This window comes from Peromyscus eremicus, chromosome 5, assembly GCF_949786415.1.
Source record: "Peromyscus eremicus chromosome 5, PerEre_H2_v1, whole genome shotgun sequence".
Taxonomy (NCBI): Eukaryota; Metazoa; Chordata; class Mammalia; order Rodentia; family Cricetidae; genus Peromyscus; species Peromyscus eremicus.
Window position 1 is genome coordinate 83,926,082 of NC_081420.1, and position 21,931 is coordinate 83,948,012.

General features: G+C 43.9%; 1 protein-coding gene across 2 annotated transcripts in view; it reads right to left on the reverse strand.

The window, feature by feature from the left end:
* Window positions 1-8,864: 8,864 nt before the first annotated feature.
* Window positions 8,865-21,931, reverse strand: part of Urb2 (URB2 ribosome biogenesis homolog) — a 38,128-nt gene continuing 25,061 nt past the window's right edge. For both annotated transcript variants that reach the window (XM_059263833.1, XM_059263832.1), the window contains 5 exons: window positions 20,747-20,857; window positions 18,204-18,446; window positions 14,247-14,334; window positions 11,207-11,346; window positions 8,865-9,199 (listed from right to left, as the gene is read on the reverse strand). In XM_059263833.1, coding sequence (XP_059119816.1) covers window positions 9,002-9,199; window positions 11,207-11,346; window positions 14,247-14,334; window positions 18,204-18,446; window positions 20,747-20,857 — 780 coding nt within the window. In that variant the 3' untranslated portion in view covers window positions 8,865-9,001. The remainder of the gene's footprint in view (window positions 9,200-11,206; window positions 11,347-14,246; window positions 14,335-18,203; window positions 18,447-20,746; window positions 20,858-21,931) is intronic.

Here is a 21,931-nt window from a genome sequence, read left to right on the forward strand (position 1 = left end):
GGTGCTGAGATTCTACATCAGGAGCCCAAAGCTTTCCTCAGTCACTCCAAAACACCCCTCACTGCCTAGAGCTAGGGACAGAACTCGGGTATGGCGGTTTTAATGAGAAAGGCCCCCAGAGGCTCACATCGGAATACTTGGTCCCCACTTGGTGGACTGTTTGGGAAGGATTAGGTGGTGTGCCTTATTGGAGGTGTGTTACTGGCCTTTGAGGCTTCAAAAGCCCATGTCAGCCTGTCTTGCTCTGCCTCCTGCCTGCTGATCAGGAAAGAAGCTCTCAGCTATTGTTCCAGTGCCATGCCTGCCCACCTGCCATCATGCTTCCTGCCATGATGATCATGGACTCTACACCTCTGAAACTGTAAGCAAGCCCTCAATTAAATGATTTCTTTTATAAGTTGCCTTGGTCATTAAGGTGGTTTGAGTGGTTATGGCCCCAGCCACCTAACAAGCTTGAGCCCCCACCTACCTTCTTCGTCCCAATACTTCTGTCCCAGCACATGTTCTTGGTATTGTCTGGATCTTACAGACTCATATGTGTGAATGCTTGGCCCATAGAGAGTGGCACTACTAGGAGGTGTGGCCTTGTTGAAGTAGGCCTTGTTGAAGGGTGTCACTGTGGAGGTGGGCTTTGAGGTCTTCTAAGCCAGTATGACACAGTTTTTCCTCCTGTTGCCTGTGGATCAAGATGTAGAACTCCCAGCTCCTTCTCCAGGATCATGTCTGCCTGCACGTCACTATGTCCTGCCATGATAATGAACTAAACCTCTGAAACTATAAGCCAGCCCCAAATTAAATGTTTTCCTTTTTAAGAGTTACCAGGGTCATGGTGTCTCTTCACAGCAATAGAATAGTAACAAAGATGCCAGGTATGTGATTCAGGAGCAAAGACTAGAAACAGCACTGGCTAGGGTGGCACACTCTTTCTGAGACCTCTTTTCACTGATTCTACTATTACCTTCTGACTTTGGAGAACAATTCAGTGTCCACAGAGACACCCACCAAACCCAGCCCCTAAGCTAGGCAAGAGCCCAATGCCCCACATCCTGTACTTCTGCCCAAGGGGTAAGATGGAACCAGCCGGGCCACCTGCAGTCATTACTACCTGTCCTTGAACAGCACTATCCCACTTTGCAGCCAAAACTTGTACTATCTTGTATAAAACTTGTATATGGGTATCTATGAGACCCATATGTGGTAACGAACCCCTTAAGCTACCTGAAAAGTCCTCTCAGAGTCATGTGGCACCCCCTTAACTACTCAGCTCTTGCTTGTCCTCAACAGTGATGGCTCTCAGGGTATCTCTTATGGCTTTTGGTTTAGTGATGGTTGGAGAGGAAGGGGGCTGATTGCTTTTCTTCTGGGATCCAGTCTGGATTGAAAACTATTGCTGGTTATAGATATCCCAGTCTGAAACAACTGTATGTACCACTTTTTTCTTCCTTTCATGACATGGTGTTTGAAGTTTCACAGAATGTTCCAAGTTCTGATGTTACCTGACTGATTATTTCCTTCTGATGTTATTGCTCCATTACTCCATCTGTCATATTCCTGTGTAATGGTTAGGGCAGCATTCAATAAAAATCCTGAGAGGGGTTGGGGCTGTAGCTCAGGTGGTAGAAGGCTTTTCATAAAGTCCTGGGTTTGACCCCCTAGCACCACATAAACTGTGTGATGGCACAGACCTGGGATGGAAGGAGTTCAAGGTCGTCCCCAGCCACCTAACAAGCTTGAGGCCCCACCTACCTTCTTCGTCCCGATACCTCTGTCCCAGCACATGTTCTTGGTATTGTCTGGATCTTACTAAGCTCCACAGCTACTCCTTCTCCCGTCCCTAGACCAAGACAATACTGATTCCAAAGGCATAGTAGACTATGTGAGACAGTACAAGAGTCCATCTTGGGTAGTGATGATGGGCAGGGCAGCTGAAGCAGCAGTGGACAGACTAAAGTTCTCCCAGGTAGATTCTGTTTTGGTTTAGGTTCTTTGGTTTGCTTGAATGTTGTTGTTGTTTGAGACATGAGAGCTTTCTGCTAAGCAGTCCAGGCTGGCCTTGAACTCCACATCCTCCTGCCTGTCTCCCAAGTGCTGGGATGACAAGTGTGCTCTACCATGCCCATAGAGTTGGTTTGCTTTTAAGAGGGAAAGAGTCCTGGCAGGTACAAGTGGTCACTGACATGAATGACCAGTGGCAAGTAGAGGAAGCTGTAAGTGATAAGGGCTGGACTAAGGGAGAGTGAGACAATAATGTGGGGGATGTATTATGGAGGACCTGTATGACATATGCCTGTCAGGCATTCAGCTCAAGACATGATAAGTGGTTCAAGGAGCAGAAACCAAAAGCTTGAGAGGAACTTGCCCAAAGGAGGCTAGTGACCTAATGGGAGTGGCAGAGATAAAGAGAGAACGAGAATATCAGAATTTTAGGGGTAAGGAGAGGAAAAGAGCCTATGCTGCAGGAACCTTAGAAAGGAGAGTGGAAATCCAGGGAGGTCCTACATTAGGAGGCCAGAGAGGGAAACTGAGTACCCACTACAAGGCTGGGACCCCGGATCATGCACAAAGGGAAAGGTTGGGATGCACACAGCAGAGGTGGGCACTTCTACTCAGGGTTCTTAGTGAAAACAAGGAGCTGATGGGAACATGGGAAGGACAAAGGGCTGGGCCAGGCTGATTTAGAATTAGAAAATTCTGTCTATCTATAAATAGAAGGGAAAGTGATGAAAAACTGGGCAGGGGTTAGACTAGAGGAAAGTAGCTGACAATGTGTCACAAAAATGCCAGTGCAAGCTTCATGCTGAGTCAGAGAACCACAGCTACAGATGCCATGGGCACCCCATGAGACCACACAATCCTTCAGTCCTTAAAGTGGCCCTACCCTCCAGGAGGACATGAAGGCACAGCAGGCACATGCTGTATATAATGTCTGCTTTCTCACCTGTGTGTGCTCTGTCCCCAAGGTGAACAGGCCAGGTGCTCCTTGCTAGGTTCTTGTCCTCCCATGGCCTCACTGCCAAGACCCTTTAACCCAAAACACCACTGCTTTCACCTCCAGAGAGCCTGGCCTGTGTCCTGCAGTGTTAGCCCATGCCAGTTTTTGAGGCACAGCCCCTTGGTCCTCCTTTATTAAACTGTTCCCCACTCTCCCCAGCTGTATTCACTACAGAGCATTTCACACACTTCGTAGCATCTCTTATTTATGCTACAATTAGCCATAACTTCACCATAAAATCGTAACCAAAGCTATGCTGCCTCAAGGGTGATTCTTCCTCAGATGGGAAGCTGTTTCTCCTATAGCTGGACCAATGAAGTGGAAAACAGGACTTGGAGATAACCTATCACTGAGGCCTTACCACTAAGGAAGACCACTAGGGGACTCAGATCTCAGTAAAGTAACAACAAAAGGTGTTGGAGTGGGGATGCTAGTGAGGGTCATGGGGACATGGCAGTAAGGAACAAGCCATATGAGAAACTGAAGGACAAGGAGGAAGCCAAGGGGTAAGTGTGAGAGTAGGCTTGAACAAGGGAAGCTAAGGGACCCCAAATGAAGAGACTCAAATGCAAGGTCTCCGTTAGTGCCTACTGCAGACCAGAAGTAGCAATCCTGGGATGAAGAGATAGAGTGGCAGGGTCCCCAGGATAGACCCTGAGGTAACAAAACATGCCCACAGGAAACAAAAAAGGGTCTGGGAATGGGTAAAATAACCACAGATGGAAGTGCATGGAGTTGAGGCCTCGTTCACAGAAGTAGGAAAGTGGTATAGTAGAATATTCCATTACATATGTGTGAAGATGCATCACATCACTGTGATTGGTTTAATAGAGATGAATGGCCAATAGCTAGGCAGGAAGAGGTATAGGAGGGACTTTAGGGCAGAGAAAGAACTCTGGAAAGGAGAAAGCGGAATTGCAAATCTGACAAAGAGGGAACAGACATGCAGGAGAGGTAAAAGGCACAAGTCAAGTGGCAACACGTAGATGAATAGAAATGGGTTAATTTAAGTTATACGATCTAGTGGGACAAGCCTAAGCTATAGGGTGAGCTTTCATAATTAATAAGTCTCTGTCGTTATTTGGGAGCTGGCTGACGGGACAGAGAAAGGCTCGTTACAGTTGGAGATGGTCAACTGACTCAGACAAGATCCTTAGGATGACAGGAATCACATCTGTTGACACTGCATCCTGCCCACCACATAGATTGTGCAGGAAGGATAGTAGGGAAGGTGAAATAAAGAGAGGAAGAATATTTAGATGCTCAAGAAAATGAGGATCAAGAAGTGATAAAGCTGCCGTTGGACAGTGGCTTTTTAAAACAAGTGGGAGAGCTTAACTGGGCACTCTGGTGCAAGCCTGAAATCCCAGCATTTGGGAAGCTGAGGCAGGACAATCAGCACTGGCTACACAGCAAGTCAAAGACAGCCTTAGCTACACGAGACTCAAAGTGAGTAAGCTCAGCGGGTACAAGGCTGGAAAGGAATCGGAGTAACCCCTGTGAACTGCCATTGAAAGCACAACTGAACACACGAAGCAGCAGGGTGTGAAAAGAAAAGGGTCTGTGAGGAACTGCGTCAAGAAGACTGCGGAGGACAGGCTCTGGAGGTTATCCACTGCGGCCACAGAGAGCAGCTGAGGGCAAGGAATTACTGTCTTCTTTGGTGTCCCCTCCCTAAACATTCCAGACCGCCCCAGCAGTGCCTTCAAAGAAACAGAACAGGGGTCCCCCACATGGTACCTCCTCAGCCCCAGCTCCCCTCACACCTAATGCCCCATCACATGTCCAAATCAGGAAGCCAGGTGATTTCAATCAGTTCTTCTAGATCAACCACCCCATTCCCATGTCCTCCACTCCACGCAAACAGGTCTCCCCCTTCAAGACCTGCTTTTCTGTCACTCATTATCAATGGCCCTGCTAGAAAGTAAACATTGCACCAGGACTGTGTTCTCACACCTGACTTACACAGGGATATTGTGCACCTGTTGAGTGGCTTGGGGTTTGAGCTAAAGCAGGCCTACAAGGTTACTAGTCCAGCATTAGCCCCTGAGCCTAGGTCTCTGTGGTGTGTTCCTCTGACAGACCTCTAGTCTGAGCCCCTGGAAGATGCTCTTTAGTCCTCTGAATCAGCAAGGCAGATCTGAAAATGAATTGCTGGGAAGATTTAAGGTCACAGAGAAGAGACTGAGGCACCAGTAACCACTTAAGGAATGGGAACCTGTTGGGGACCACACTTCTGGTACAGCACTGTTGAGAAGGCGGAAGGTCACATTCCCCCTCCAAGGGCAAGTTCTTTGGCCACAGAGTTCCTTGAGCAGCACCACAGCACCACCATCAGGACACCTGAAGAACTACTGTGCCTGCAACTGGATTAACCTGGAATCCAGTTAGCTTGGCTAACTCCTGCCTTGTGTCATCTGGTGAACCTGCAGGAGAGGGTGAATCAGGCACTGCTCTACCAGGCTGGGGAGCAGAGAAGGCCAGAGGCCATAGCTTCAGTTCCATCTGTCTATAGCAGGGGCCCTTGAAAGACCTGTGACTCCCTGTACCACATCTCCAGGTGACCAAACCTCCTTTGAAGGTTCCTGCAGCAACTTCCTAAGTAAAACAAAGTCTGTCAGCACACAGCACAAAGCAGAAGTGTACCAGCCCACTCAAACCCAGTTCTAGTTATCTCTGAAGGCCTAGGCAGGGGGAGAGGAGAGACAAGACAGCCATGCAAATTGTTTCCCTTCAAGTCTACCAGAGCAGGAAATAAAATCAGACTTGAGGCATAAAGCACAGGTTTGTCATAGGTATCCAAAGTATTTAGTTCATATTGTCTGTTCCAAGCAGAGTAACTCGAAAAAGTAGTGTATGAAAAATAGGAGTGTGATATTGTGGGGCCCATTGGTAATCCAGCACTAGGGAGACAGTGGAATATCTTGGTGAATTCAAGATCAGTGCATATGTCACAAGAAGCCTTCCTACTTCCTACTTTATGAATACACATCTGCTTATCGCACACAACTCCAGCTCCAGAAAGAACTACACCTGTACATCAAGCACCCTAGAGTGAACTTTTTCAGTGAGGCTCAGTGAGCTTCAGCAGCTATTTTCACCTAGACCAGTCAGAGAGCACCTCCCCTGCTGGCCAGAGGCCTATGAGTAGTACAAACATACTTGCCACCACCTCTTTTCTGGCTATACAAACACTGTAGGCTATTCAGCTGACTTTAAGACACCTTTCTGTGTTGCACCCTAGTGTTACAATCAAGACTAGGTCCAACAGAAGGCTTCTTGTAAGCAGTCTTTTGCTGCTGTTCTCTTTGAGACAAGATCTCATGTAGTGTGCATGCTGGCCTCCAATTCACCGAGAATGACAAACTGATCCTGATCCTCTGCCTCTACCTCCCAAATACTGGGATCACAGGCATGCACCACCATACTCAGCTCAATCTTTTCTTCCTTGCTTTTGGTAGTATCAGTAAGAAAACAGGCTGAGCTGGTAAAGTAACACATAGAAGCAGAGGTAAAACAGTAGCAGTGGCAAAGATGGTCCTAATAGCAACAATAGAAGTGAAAGGGTAGCTAAAGAGTTCTAGAAAGTGACCTGGGGGTGGGAAGTAGAGGGGGCAGAGATGACAAAATCAGTGCAGAGCTGAAAAGGAAGAACTGCAGGCCCTACACATGGACTGACAATTCAAAAAGCTGCCAAGGCTTAAATACCAAGAGTCTTAAGGCCTAAGAACCATAGAACTCATCACTGTCAAGGGCCAAGCATTTCAGACACCTTGGGTCTGAGAGCTATAACACTGGTCACTGTGAGAGCTAAGGGTCTCAATAGCCAAGGTTCATTCAGCAAGTGTTGCACGCCCCCACTGCCTGCTGCTACTGCTCATGGCTACCGCAAGCAAAGGACAGTAATACCTGTCAAGGGCTTCAAGCCCACAGCAGGTAAGCCTTCAACTTCAGTGTCAAGATGCAGAATTTTAAGACTTGTAAGGCCTACTGTCTCCGGCTCTCTAGGCTTGAAGCCATAATCTTCTGGGTCTGCCAGTCTAGTTCTTATGCCTCAGACACTCAAGGGCAAGTGACTGCCAGTATCAGAAGAACTTCTTGCCTACCCACAATTCCTATCTGTGTAGAACAAACCAAGTGGTGACAGATTCACTTGGGGAAAATCAATGTGTATATTTTCTAGAGGGTAAGTTGGCAATACTTAATAGAAGTCTGTTAAAACTAATATGACTTTCTAGTCAAGCTAACTAGTGGTACAGACCTCTTATCCTAATATTTAAGAGGCTGAAGCAGGAAGATCAAGTTCAAGGCCAGCCTGGGCTATAGAAATAAGGTCCTGTCTCAAAATATACGACACAGTATTCTAAAACTAAATAAACAAACAGCTCATGTGAATTTGTCTTAGGAAATAATCTAGCCACAGGCAATATTCACAAAAGGAAAGTGTAGAAGATTTCTATGTCTGACAATGGGCGACTTACTAAATGAAGCAGCTATGTCTATTCAGCAGAATACTATGTAACATTAAAAATATCAAATATCTTTATTATTAACTCTAAGATATGACAATTATTACAAAAGAAAACATTAAGTTTTGATCAATTTACTATACACACACACACACACACACACACATACATATACAACAAAAAGACTAAAACAAGCCATTTCTAAGCGATAATAAACGCTGGGTAACTGAGACCATTAAAATATATTGTTTAAAGCCAGGCAGTGGTGGTACACGCCTTTAATCCCAGCACTCAGGAGGCAGAGCCAGGCGGATCTCTGTGAGTTTGAGGCCAGCCTGGGCTACCAAGTGAGTTCCAGGAAAGGCTCAAAGCTACACAGAGAAACCCTGTCTCGAAAAACAAAGCAAAACAAACAAACAAACAAACATATATATATATTGTTTAGATAGTAAGAATAATTAACAGTATTTCTTGAACTGAGTAGGAAGTTCTGTAATGAACTTCTGAGACTGAAGTGGGAACAAGCAGGAGCCCTGGCTCCTGTGCTAGAACACCTCCCCTACTACCAGACAGGTAAATACTGCCCTATCCAGGGCCCTTGCTGCTCCCCCAAGAACCACCAGAATTCTCAGAGGGAAGAACAAGAATGGCAGCTAGAAAGTGTCTCTGTGTTACTTGATTTGAAGGGCAGAATTATTCAAACAGGATTTAATTACAGACCCATGTATCAGAAGCAAAACACCAGTTCTACAGTTTCCAGCCAGGAGAGGGAAAAAGGAAAAGGACCACATTAGGTACAGTCATAATGGTCCGCAATTTTTTCATTAAATTCATCCCATCCCAGAACCTATTTCCAGGCTTCTTATGCCACACTTAGTTAGGCGTGCGGTAGTGGCGCACGCCTTTAATCCCAGCACTCGAGAGGCAGAGCCAGGCGGATCTCTGTGAGTTCGAGGCCAGCCTGGGCTACCAAGTGAGTTCCAGAAGAGGCGCAAAGCTACACAGAGAAACCCTGTCTCAAAAAAACCAAAAAACCAAAAAGATGTACTGAAGCTTGAAGGTGTAGCTGAGTGGCAGAAGCGTGAGATTAGTATTATGTGAGGCCCTAGGTTCAATTCTTATCATCCTGGAGGAAGGGATATTAAAGAACACTCAGCTTTAAAAAAATAAAAAAGCTACAAAAATATATAATTCCCAAAGTGGGCGGGTAATGCATACCTTTAGCACCAGCATGCAGAAGGCAGAGGCAGGTGGATCTCTGTGAGTTCAAGGCCAGCTTGGTCTACATAGTAAGTTCCAGGCCAGTCAGGAATACACAGTGAGTGTGTGGGGGGTGGGTGTGGGGGTGGGGGTGGGTGTGTGTGTGTGTGTGTGTGTGTGTGTGGGTGTGTGTGTGGGTGTGTGTGTGTGTTGGGGTGGGTGGAGTTCCCATGGTTATTGACAATGTGCATGAGAACTTCAGAAGCCTTATATCCTCTATGGCTCTGAACCATGAAGCCTCTGCACGGTGTCCCAGGTAACTGTGCTTCTGTGGTATGGCCTAGGCTGTATATCTTTTCTCTCCTTCATGCTTGGCCTTGTGGTATTTGAGGTAGTCGTTGTGCAGCTCCTTAAAGACATCTCGTGCTCCAGGCTGCAGTGAGGCCCGCAGAAATTGGATATCACGCTCCATGCAAAGATCCAAGATGAGATAAATTCCCTCCTGTAGCAGGTTCTTCACAGTTGGGTACAAGGTAACCTGGGAAAGAAGGAAGACAAACCAGGGACAGATCAGGCAGCATGCTGAAAACTCCGGAGCTCATTCATTAAGCAGCATGAAATTGGTGAGGCCACAGATCCCTGGGCTTCAGACTTTCTAAGACAAAGGCAGTTTCTACAACTAGAATCAATGGTCAATGAATGAAAATATATTCCAGCAGCTTCAAAACTCATTGGGTGGGATGAGCATTAACCACTACTCATCCCAAGCTAGCAATATGAAGAGACTGTTGTAAATCTGATCTGGAAGTAAAGAGCAAAGCACTGGAAACATCTTTGTATGTTTTCATTGGGATTCCTCACTACACAGAGCAGACAAAACAAGCAGGCCTGTGGGCTGTGGCATCTCCTGACCAACAGGGTCTTCCCAGGACATCTGCCTGTCTCTCACAGGTCCTCCCATAGCACCTAGTCTACAGAAGCACAGGGAATAAATGCAGAGATCTCTCAGACTGTCTTTGCTCTTGAGCATTTAATTAAAGCTAAACATGCTGCCTGGGAGAATTTATGGCTTTCAATAGCAGTCTCTAATGCATATGAAGTATTTTCATTACTAAATTTAAAAATAAGTGAAAGATAAGACCTAGACTTCTGCCGATGGATTCCAGGATGTAATGGCCTTAAATAACCCACAGGGCCTTCTTGCTTTCAAGATTAAAACAAAACAAAAGGAAAAGGAAAAAAAAAATAGACAAGTTTAAACTAGAGATGAATAATGAAGCCAGGAACCCAGAGACTTCATAAAGTAAATGTTAGAATAATGTAACTTAAGGGTTCCACTTATCACTTCCCTTTTTGTCCTCAGCAAAGTGAAATTACTATGTCTCATTTCATTCTCCAGTTAAAAAGTACAAGCTTTTCTTTCATCAAAAGCTTATATGTTAATGACTCATATGCTTGGGGAATATCAAACTTCGATAAAACTGCTAAATACTCACAAGGAAATCAAACTACAAGTCCCCATGTCATTCTAGGACCACTGGAAGTATCTTCTCATACACTTACTTAGCACTGCTGCCCCCTCCCATCCCCCAGCCCAGCCAAAGATGCTAGGATGACAAGAAGCTTTAATACCAATGTCAGCAAGGGTGTGGGGTAGAAAGTTACTCAACAGTTATAGTTACTAGAAATAGGGAAGGAAGCAATCTAGAAAGGCTGTTCAAGCAAACCTCCCTAGAGAAATGCTGACTTCTCTAGCCAGATACTCCACTACAGTGCCCACCAAGAGATCCAACTACCAATGCATGCAAGAGACCCAAATACAAAGCCAGTCCACCAGACTGGCTATTTCCCCGACAGAAAGCATGTAAATGTGTTTATACACATACACACAAATGGAAACTCTATACTCTACATTCACCCAACTCTCTGGCACACTGGCATTCATGAATCAAATTCAAGTTCCAACGTCATTTATAGTCCTAAAGTGGCCTGACTATGGGGCACCAATAGCTTACGAAGTGTGAAAACAGTGCATGGACATACGCAAACAAATAAATGATAAATTCATCATTTAAAACAGCAATTCCAAAAGTCAGATAAGTTTGGACAAAAATCACCAGTAACGAATTTCCCAGTGTGTCTACTCTATAGTCTGCTCTGAGTGTCTAGGAGCAGCTAAATGTGCTGACTACCCCAGACCCTTCTTTTCTAGCCTCTGCTGGTCTGGATCCGTAAGAGTTCTTAGTTCTTGGCTCAAGGGGACATTTCACTTGCCTGCTAGATAACAAGAAAAGGAAACAGGGCCAAGTCTATACTGGAACCAGAGACCTAGAAGTCCTGAGCCAACTTCAGTGAGGGGCTCCATGACACACATTCCTCAGTCCTGACCATAACTCCATAAAGCTGATCACACCCCACCTCCACCCACCCACCCCCACACCTCATACAGGAAAACCCACTACTGTGGGCCTATCACTGCTATTGGTAAAAAGCTCTAAGACTGTGAATGGAAGCCGCTGATGAGCATGTTCAGCCTGGGTTTTACCTTCTGTGCCTCTGTCACATACTGAGCCACCAGGAATGGGGAGAATGCGGTGAACTCCTCAGCTCGAGTAGCAATGTGACTATACATCCTTTCCACCAGGCGTGCACTCTCAAGGACCACTGGCAGGTCATCCATGCTTCCTACAGATAGAAAATCATTAACTTTGAAATGGCAAGAGCATTTCTTCTAGCCCTACAATCATACTATAAATAGAATTGGCTGCAACCCTCTCTTACCAGAATCTAACTGGCTTATTTGGTAGACAAAAATAAGGTGAAAGATATATCCAAACATGACAACAGTGAAAACAATATTTCAAGTCTATGTGTTTTTCTAGGGGGTCTGTGATAGCTAATTTTCATTGTCAACCTACTGGATTTTAACAGTCCTAACAGATATATCTCTGGGGAATGTCTAAGAAGCTATTTCCAGAGAGGATTAAGTGAGCAGGAAAGACCACCCTGAAATGGACAGCACCATCCCATGGACTGGAGTCCTGAGCTCAAAATGGGGGAAAGGAGTAGAAAAGCCAAATAAGCCCCAGCATTCATCTCTTTCTACCTGACTACAGACACAGTGGAACCAACCACCCCATACTTCTGTCCCCATGATGGACTGTATCTCCTCAAACTGTGAGCCAAAATAAACCCTTCCTTTCTTAAGCTGCCTTTGTCAGTATTTTATCACAGCCAGGAGAAAAATAACCAATACAATATCTAACTAGAAAAATCAATACTTCTCAGGATGAAATCTATGATTGCTATCATTATTTTAAAGGAGATAGACTGCTATAAAAGAGGATCAAATGAAGACTATCTTCAAGAGAAATGGTTTATTGAGAGGATTTAAGAGTTCCAAATGATGTCTTTGCCTCCATCAGTTTTAGAAATTGTCTGTGTAGGTTTTCCTTCCATAGGCCAATGGAGACAAGACACAATGTCATCAGCAAACAATCCCACCTTACTCCTATCTTCCCAGAGTCACTCCTCACTCCCAGTCCTCCCTTGCCATTCAATGTAGGATCATCTAGTTCCTGGGCTGCCTACGCCTGCTTTGCCTTGGTAGGGAGGCTCTGGCCCATGCTACAGTACCTCCCAAGCTTTGCTGAGCACAATGATAGCTATAATTTTATTTACAAATCTGGAAAATGCAAACAAACTCAGGAACAAATGATAGACTGGGGGTTGCTCAGGATCAGGCCTAATACAGAGGCACAGAACTCAAACAGGAGTTGAAACAATCTATATTTTGACTGTGGTGTGGCTTCACTTTGTTCTTAATTGTCAATTAAACAGATGAATTTCATCATGTATACATTAAACCTCAATAAGACTTATTTTTAGTATGTACAGCAGTTTTTTAGAATAAACACGAAGACATCTTTAATAAATGTAGTTCTCTAGATCAATGTAATTTCTATGAAATTAAGTTAATATTTGGGAAGTATTTCACAAAGCCCACATTGTAGCCATGTGCTTCATGACCTTTCTTTTATGTCTTTTCAGACAATATGAGTAGCTGACAATGATTATTGCAGCCACTGACTTCATTCATAATCCTAAGAGTGTACTAGAACCCAATAAAGAGAATAGAACTGTTAAACCCTTGTGGGTCAAGCAGTAAGTACAGAGAATATTCTTGGGATTAGAGGGGACCAAGCTAGGCCAACATGAAGCACATGCTTCCATGCATGCTCAGAACATGTGACAAGGGACAATCTTGATGTAGTATACAGTCATATTGCACTTCCATAGTCCACAGCAAGGCCTGGGTTTGCCTGCCTGCCTCCCTGGGTAGATCAGGGGAGACATCATCATCAGAATAGCATTTTGGGATATTAAACCTTAACTAGAACCACAGACAGTCATCATATACCAGCAAAGTCTAATAAAGAGAAGGAACTTGTATTAGCCTTGCACACAAGTAGATTTTTAATATTAGGTCAACACATGCACTATGCCAAGCATGGGAGGTTGGGAGGTGGTGACAATTAGTTATACCACTAGCTAGCTGTCCACAGCTGGGCAGAGTAAAGGGAAAACTGCAAAATCTGTCATTAGTGCCCAACCTCTCATCTCTTCTCCCCCCACCCACTTCTTTCCAGAAAAAGAAGTTTCAATCAGAGATGCCAGGTGCATCCACAGTTTGAGATATAGTAAAATGTGATGATTTGAAATAGTTAAAAAATTATCTTGAGACAGGAGGACAGGTTAGTTTGAAGCCAGTTTGGGCCAGCCAGGGCTACATAGTGAGACCCTGTCTCTAACAAACAAAAGTCATCTTGAGAAATGTCTTGGCTGGGTTGTGTTCTTGTTTTTGTCAGCTTGACCTTAGCTAGAGTTATTTGGGAAACAGAACCTCAACTGAAAAAAATGCCTCTATCATATTTCCTGTAGGCAAGTCATGAATAAAACAGTACACTCTCTTTATTAATGATTCATATGGGAAGGCCCATGCCACAGGGGGCAGTGCCACCCTTGGGCAGCTGGTACTAAGCTGTATTTTTTCAGGCTGGGCAAACCATGGAGAGCAAGCCAGCGAGCAGCATTCCTCATGGCCTCTGCTTCAGTTCCTGCCTCTAAGTTCCTGCCCTGACTTCCCTCAGTGACAGAGTGTAGCCTGAGAGTTGTAGGCTGAAATAAACCCTTTCCCTCCACCAAGTTGCTTTTGGTCCTGGTGTTTCATCACAGCAATAAAAATCCTAACTAAGACAAGAGGCTGGAGAGAGAACTCCGTGGTTAAAGTCCAGAGGACACAAGTTCCATTCCTAGCACCCACACCAGGTGGCTTAAAACTACCTATAACTATGGCTCTAGGGTAGCCTTTCTAACAATTAGCATTGCACACAAAATTTACACACACACACAAATAAAAATAAATATTTTTCAATAAATTCTTTCTTGAATACTCACTTGATAATCTGAACATTTCTCATATAAACTCAGTTTGGTGGTTTTATTTTCAATAATATTTATGGCCAGAAACACTGCATGATAAATACACTTGAATCTGTGCACCCAATGCCAATACTCTGAATTACCTTTGTCTTTCTGCCGTCCTTCATGCATAACTGAAAACAATAGTCTATTAAATGAGTTCAAGAAAGATGGAATGGCCTTCAGCATCACCTGTGGTAATAAAGGAACACAGAAGTAGGTCAATGATCTTTGTCTGCTTACTTGGCAGGCCGTACAGAGAGGTGTATACCCTGCTCTGCAGCACAGACACTTCTCTTATCTTTTTGCTAAAAAACACTGAGCATCTGGCTCACATCTGGCTCCTTAACTCTTGTTTTAATATTTTAGGGAGTAGGGGTTCCACACTGCATACATTTCAAAATTTGTGGGACACCTTGATTTAAAATTTGCCGAGTCTGTGTTTTCTCTACACTGGTTCTAATACACCCTAGGAACACACATAGAATTGGTATTTTTTAAAAAAGGATTACATAAATTCACTTAAAATGAGGACCAAACCATCTCAAATAACAGTGATGAATAGCCTGCCTAGGACTTTCCTTTGAACACCAAGTCTAAGCAACTCTTTTAAGAAGCCTGCTCCTGGAACTGGAGAGATAACTAAGTGGTTAAGAATAGGTCCTCTTGCAGAGGACCTGGGTTTAATTCCTAGTACCACATAGGAGCTCACAACCATCTGTCTATAACTCCAGTTCCAAGGGATCAGGCACCTTCTTCTGACATCATGAGCCCTGCATGCATATTCTGCACATACATATATGCAGATAAAACACTCCTACACATAAAATCTTTTTAAAAAGCTTACTCCTAACCTTCTTTAGTGTCTAAAAACCATCCTCCAAGTACTTCTTCCTTCCTTACTTTCTTTTATTTATAAAAATTGTTTTCCTTTGAGACAAAGATTCACTATGTATCACTGGTTGGCCTGAAATTCATATGTAGACCAAGCTGGCTTCAAACTCATAGCATTCCTCCTGCCTTTGCCAAATGCTGAGATCACAGGCATTCATTACTACATCAGGCAGTTAAAGCCTTTTCTCAATAAACTCTAACTTTATTTCATTTAAAAAATGAAAGAAAGAAAGAAAAGAAAGAAAGAAAGAAAGAAAGAAAGAAAGAAAGAAAGAAAGAAAGAAAGAAAGAAAGAAAAAAAGAAAAGAAAGAAAGAAAGAAAGAAAAGAAAGAAAAGAAAGAAAGAAAGAAAGAAAGAAAGGAAAGAAAGAGAAAAAGAAGGCTAAAATGACAAAACATGTGTGGTCATGCATGTATGTGAGTGAGGCTGTATGTATGCCACAGCACACATGTAGAGGTCAGAGGACAACCTCAGGTATTAGTCCTTGCCTTCTACCTTACTTTTGTTGTTCACTGCTGTGTTCTCCAGGCTAGCTGACCCTCAACCTTCCAGGGATTCACCCACCTATCTCTACCTCCTATCTTGCCATAAAAGCACTGGGATTACAGACACAGGCTACCATGTCCAGCTTTACATGGATTCTGGGGATCCAAATTGGGCTCCTCACGCTTATATCTCCCCAGTCCCAAACATACTTCCTTTACACCTGACATCAGAAACACAACCACAAGGTCCAGCCAAACAGCAACGAGCTCATGTAAATTGAATTAGAATTAAGCAAAATTAAACATGCAGTTCCTAGTCATACTAACCACATTTCAAGTGGCCAACATGTCTGAGGCCAATGAGTACCACACTGACAGTGCAAGCACCACTGAATATTTACTTACTGGACCACACTGCTCTATATGTTGGACTGAAAAAAAGAGTAAAGCACCAGAACAATTCTCTCTAGTATAATTAATCCAACAAAAGTCAAAATCACAGCAAACCTTTCATACTGGCTTTTAGCAGGTTTAAAAGGAGGCTATTTTTGTGAAAGCATCCCAGAGCTTCATCAATGCTCTAAGTTCTCTCTGAATTCTTGTTATACTGATGAAAAGTTATCAAATCCAGACCAAACTACCTAGCTCCACAATGACACTTTGGTAACTTCACAAATCTGTGTGTGCCTCATTTTTCTCATTTGCAAAATGAAGATAACAGGTCATCATGAGGAAATAAGTATAACGTGAAGTTTTCTCATCATAGTCTCCTCCTAGGTGCCTTGTTAATGTTGGCCACCTGTTATCACATATATCACCCAGATACATGTGAGAGGATTCTAGCTGGGTGTCCACATGTATGTGGCTCTAACCATGCACTGGCTTCCCTCATGAGACCTGACAGTGTCAGGTGAATGTTAGCTACTTTAATTACTCACATCATCCTGTTAATATCATGTTGTTGAGGTTCTCTACACACTGAAGTCCAAACACACTAAATACTCATGTGTTAGTAGCTTTGCAGGAGTCAGTTTTCTATTCTTACTTTCATAACTTTTAGCAAGATCTGCAATCTCAGATTGTGATAGATTTGTGCTGCATTTATATTATACAGTCACATAACAACCTTAATAATTAGTCAAAACATTTCTTATCAAAGGTAGTGACATAGGAGGCAGGGCCAAAGGTGACAGACGGAAAAGTCTTTGGAACAGCCCACTTCTCTTAAAAATGGCATTGCTGGAGAGAGAAGATAACTTAGTGGGTAAAGGTGTTTGCCATGCATGCCTCATGGCCTGAGTTCAATCCCTGAATGTGCTGGCTGGTTTTAGGTAAATTTGACACAAGCTAGAGTCATCAGAGAGGAAAAAGCCTCAATTGAGAAAATGCCTCCATAAGATCTGGCTACAAGGCTTCCCCCCACAACCCCCCCAGAGCTGAGGACCAAATCCAGGGCCTTGCGATTGCTAGGCAAGCGCTCTACTACTGAGCTAAATCCCCAACCCCGGCATTTTCTTAATAAGTGATTGATAGGGAAGGGCCAGACCTCTGTGGGTGGTGCCATTCCTGGGCTGGTAGTCCTGGGTTCTATAAGAATGCAAGCTAAGCAAGCCATGAGAAACAAGGCAGGAAGCAGAACCCTCTACGGTCTCTGTATCAGCTCCTGCCTCCAGGTTCCTGCCCTGCTTGAGTTCCTGTCCTAATTTCCTTCAGTGATGGACTATTATGCGGAAGTGTAAGCCAAATAAACCCTTTTCTCCCCAACCTGCTTTTGGGTCATGGTGTTCCAACACAGTAATAGTAACCCTACTTTGGACACTGACCCTCATATAAAAGAGACAAAGAGAACTGTCTCCATAAATTTGTACTCTGACCCTCAAACACACATCATAGCATGTATGCACACTATCTATTCTTAGATTATCAAAATACTTAGAAATATCTCAACATATATGTGTACATGAACATACATAGTATCTATGAATTCCTACTGGTCACATATATTAGTGGTGGTACCTGGTCAAAGAACCAAAAGAACTCTGGTCAAAGGTATCAATAGGCTTAGCCTAACACTCAGATTCAAACCAAGTGGCATTGGTCAAAACGTTCACTGAGCCTCAGTATCCTCATCACTAAAATAGGATTACACATGCTTTACAGTCTTACTATGGCAGGTAAAGCAGCAAATGTTCAACAAATGCGAGTTGGCCATACTCTCTTCTATGAGATCGTGTTCCTAGCCTCTGCATAACATAACAGTAGCAGATTATAAACTCAAGACCCTCACTCCCTTTACCACTTGAATTATAAACCCAACATATCTAAACAAGGTAGCGACTTATTTAAATACATCATCAGCAAACACAAAATAATGGGCCTTCTTTATACAATATATGACACCACTCAGAGTATCAAACGTGAAAAAAACAACTCAATCGGCCTCAAGAGTAGGTCAAGTATTTCTATGTTTACATACCAGAAATTACTGGAAGCAAAGTCTGTAACAGTGGAGCTTGCTTTTCTTTAGTTTTCTGTCTGTGTGCTTTATTTTTAGTGGTAGTAAGGATAACCTGGAAGCCTTTCTCTCGCACACCACTGAGCAGCCCCCAGCCCTTCTGCTGCTCCTCTAGAAGCTGGCATTCCCAGCTCACATAGCAGCAGCTGCATGCTCTTCCTCTCACCTTAGAGTGACACTGCAAGATGGAGAATAGCACATTGTGCATCTTCAGGAAGACACTGCCAAACTCCAGTGGCTTCAGGTGGTCCAGAGGGACTGTGAGCAAGATGTTAAAAGCCAGACTGACATGGTGAGGGTTGCTGATGGTCTCCTCCCCTTTCCGTAGCAGAACAGCAAGGACGTCAAGAATAGGCTCAACCACTACCAGGGCCACAGGCTGCTCCTGGCAGGCCTCGTGGTGTTGCAGCTACAAAGCAAGACAAACAAAGGAAAGAAAAGAGAGGGTGATCCTCCAAAGACATAAAACCACTAAAGCTCTAGGTGACAAAGGAAGTAGTGTGGACCATCAACAATCCAAAGGGACAAGGAATCTATCATCCAGTCTCCCAGAGCCCAGGCTGCTTCGCCTCTCACTTTGTGTTGAGTGCGTCTACAATGAGACAAGCACTTTCTTAAAAGGGAACAGACACACCCAACTCCTTACAGGGAAGCTGCATGTCAGACACATGTTGCAGTGTTTTCCCAAAACAGATCATCCGTTCCAAATGCCTCTGATTATAAAACAGGTCTCATTAAGATTTTCAGTTACGCCAGCTGCAGTGGGGCACGCCTTTAATCCCACCACTCGGGAGGCAGAGCCAGGTGGATCTCTGTGAGTTCGAGACCAGCCTGGTCTACAAAGCAAGGTCCAGGAAAGGTACCAAAACTACACAGAGAAACCCTGTCTTGGAAAAAAAAAAAAAAAAAAAAAAAAAAAAAAAAAAAAAGATTTTCAGTTACTATCCTAGACAATAAGAGAACAGACTCAAGACAAGGGACTTCCTTGTGTTGTGGAATATTATTTGAAGATGTGTTATATTTGTTTGTGCTGTGCAACATTTGTTTAATGATGCAAAGATGTGTTGCATTTATTTATGTTGCATTTGTTTAACTTTGAAGCCGTGTTACTTTTCCTGTCTAAAACACCTGATTGGTCTAATAAAGAGCTGAACGACCAATAGCAAGATGGGAGAAAGGATAGGCAGGCTGGCAGGAAGAGAGAATAAATAGGAGAAATCTGGGAAGAGGGAGATCAAAGACCAAGAAAAGGAGGAGGACATTAGGGGCCAGCTACCCAGCTATACAGCAAGGCACAGAGTAAGAAGTAAAGGTATATAGAAATAGAGAAAGACAAAAGTCCATAGGCAAAATAGATGGATAATTTAAGAAAAGCTGGCTAGAAACAAGCCAAGCTAAGGCCAGGCATTCATTAGTAAGAATAAGCCTCCATGTCTGATTTATTTGGGAGCTGGGTGGTGCCCCCCCCCCCAAAGAGCCAAAAGAGTTAAAAAAAAAAAAAACAAAACCAAACAAACAAAAAACTATATCCCTGGGTCATTTAGAGAGCACCCCTGTGGCTCCTAGCTTGACAGTATTTAAGGAGGCCTTTGGGTCCTGAATCTTACAAGTGCCATCATTCTGCAGGGAACATGACTCTGCAGCCTGTCTGCCACACATATCAGAGGCATCAAGTGGGTTCCAACCTGGTGCATATCAAGGTGGTCAACACACACACTGTCATCATTATGGCCACCAATCAGTATATTCCATACCCCACTTGATTCTTCACTGTCTGCTCAACACACACATATGCAACATAGGCCTTTTGGTTTTACATATTCTTAGGTCAAAAACAAAGAAGCAAATTAGAAAACCGGAGGAAACATGCAGTCTAGTTTCCCGGCCCTTTAGCTCTGGAAATATGCTGATTCATGACAATTCTCTCAGATAGCAGAAGTTATATCCAGATGGTAATGATGGCAAACAGGCACTGTTCTTTCCTATCTTCAGTAAGAACCTTTGAGCCAGGCTCAATGAAGGGTACAAACACTAAGACCAGCCTCAACGAACCAAGTTTTTGGTTGTTTTGTTTTGTTTTTGTTTTTTTGTTTTGTTTTCCAAGACAGGGTTTCTCTGTGTAGCTTTTTGGTGCCTGTCTGGATCTCACTCTGTAGACCAGGCTGGCCTCAAACTCACAGAGATCCGCCTGGCTCTGCCTCCCAAGTGCTGGGATTAAAGGCATGTGCCACCACCATCCGGTAGAACCAGGCTTTTGTAGTATAAAATGAAACTAAGTAACTGCCAGATAAATTCAACACTTTGGTAGGATAAGAGTATTCCCCTTCACTATATCACATGCCTTACACACATGTACCCCTCCTGATACCTGACCACACAATTCCCCACACAAATGTGGGGAATCAGCCCTAGGGATCCCCCTTCACCTATTTTGAGTATATGGCCCACAGTAGCCTCACTTTGTCCTTGCCATTCATCTCATCACTCCCTGTCCGATAGTTCTCAGTGTCCATCCCTCTCACCACCTCCATGCCAGGTTGCTATTGTCTAACAGTGTATACAGATAGAAAACACAAATGGGTTACCTGTTCACACCACCTTCAAGAAACAGCCCCAGAACCACAGGATGGCGGATCCCAAGCAACTAGCTGTCTTATAGAAGAGGGAATGTCAAATGAGCTGGAGGGTGCATCTCGAGAAGCTACTCACCATTAGAGCCGTGATGATCTGGGGGCATGTACGCCACAGCAAACTCGCCTTTTCTCCATTGAGTGGGCATTTGAGTAGCAGATTGAGTAGTCTAATGGCACACAAAACAACCTGAAACAAAAGGGCAAACTTTAGAACAGAAATAGCAAATCCCATAGGAGAGGAGATCCTCTTACTTGTACTGATGATAAAATGGAACCTTGTTATTGGGGACAGGGACAGGCCTGGTGAGGGTTGAGTTCTAAGAGCAAGGGCCATCTTTCACATTTGTGCACAGAGAGGAGGCAATGATGATGAACATAACTCGAGCTGAAATAGGGCCTTCAGGCACAAAATTGGTCCAGGACAGCAAGCTCAGTGAAGGACAAAGAATAGTCTAATCATAGACCCCATTTTGCCAAGATGCTGTCCACAGAGGATGCTATTACTTCACTGATCAAGAACTACACAAGGGGGCTGGACAGATGGTTTAGTGGTTAAGAGCACTGGCTACTCTTCTAGAGAACCTGGGTTTGATTTCCAATATCCACATCATGGCTTACAATCATTTAACTCCAGTTCCAGGGTATCTGATGCCCTCTCATGGCCTCCACTGGCACAAGGCATGCACAAGGTGCACAAATATACATGAAGGCAAAACACCCATACATACAAAGTAAAATTTTAAAATAATTTTAAAAACCAAAAAAACGACATAAGGAAGTTTAAAGGAAATATTGGGTGAGATGCTGTTATGGCAGGCAATGCTTTTAACCAGAACACAAGCAGGTAAGTTAAGGAGGGAGGAGACAGGAACTCAGTTCTCTCCCTTTCAGGCTGAGGATTCCATAGAGGTAAGAAGTCTCTTTAGTGCTGGTTCCTTTACGGATCTTTCAGCATTTACCCCGATATCTGGCTCCGGGTTTTTATTATTAAGACCAATTAGGATTTGTGCTACATCTGATGTCTAATATTTGGGGCATGAATTCACAAAAAAGCTGCTTGCCTGTGGCTTTGCAGCCACCAGCACAGGCCAGAGCTACATGGGGCCAGAGTCACTACCATGCCTGGCTAAGTTTCTGTTACAGCCTATCTGCAGCAAACTCCATAGGCTTTTGCACTCCAAAAACTGCAGAAGTTAGCCACTTTCACACATTCCCCCATGCAGACAGCTGGCTCTTTGGCTTCTTCTCTCCCAGTGGGTTG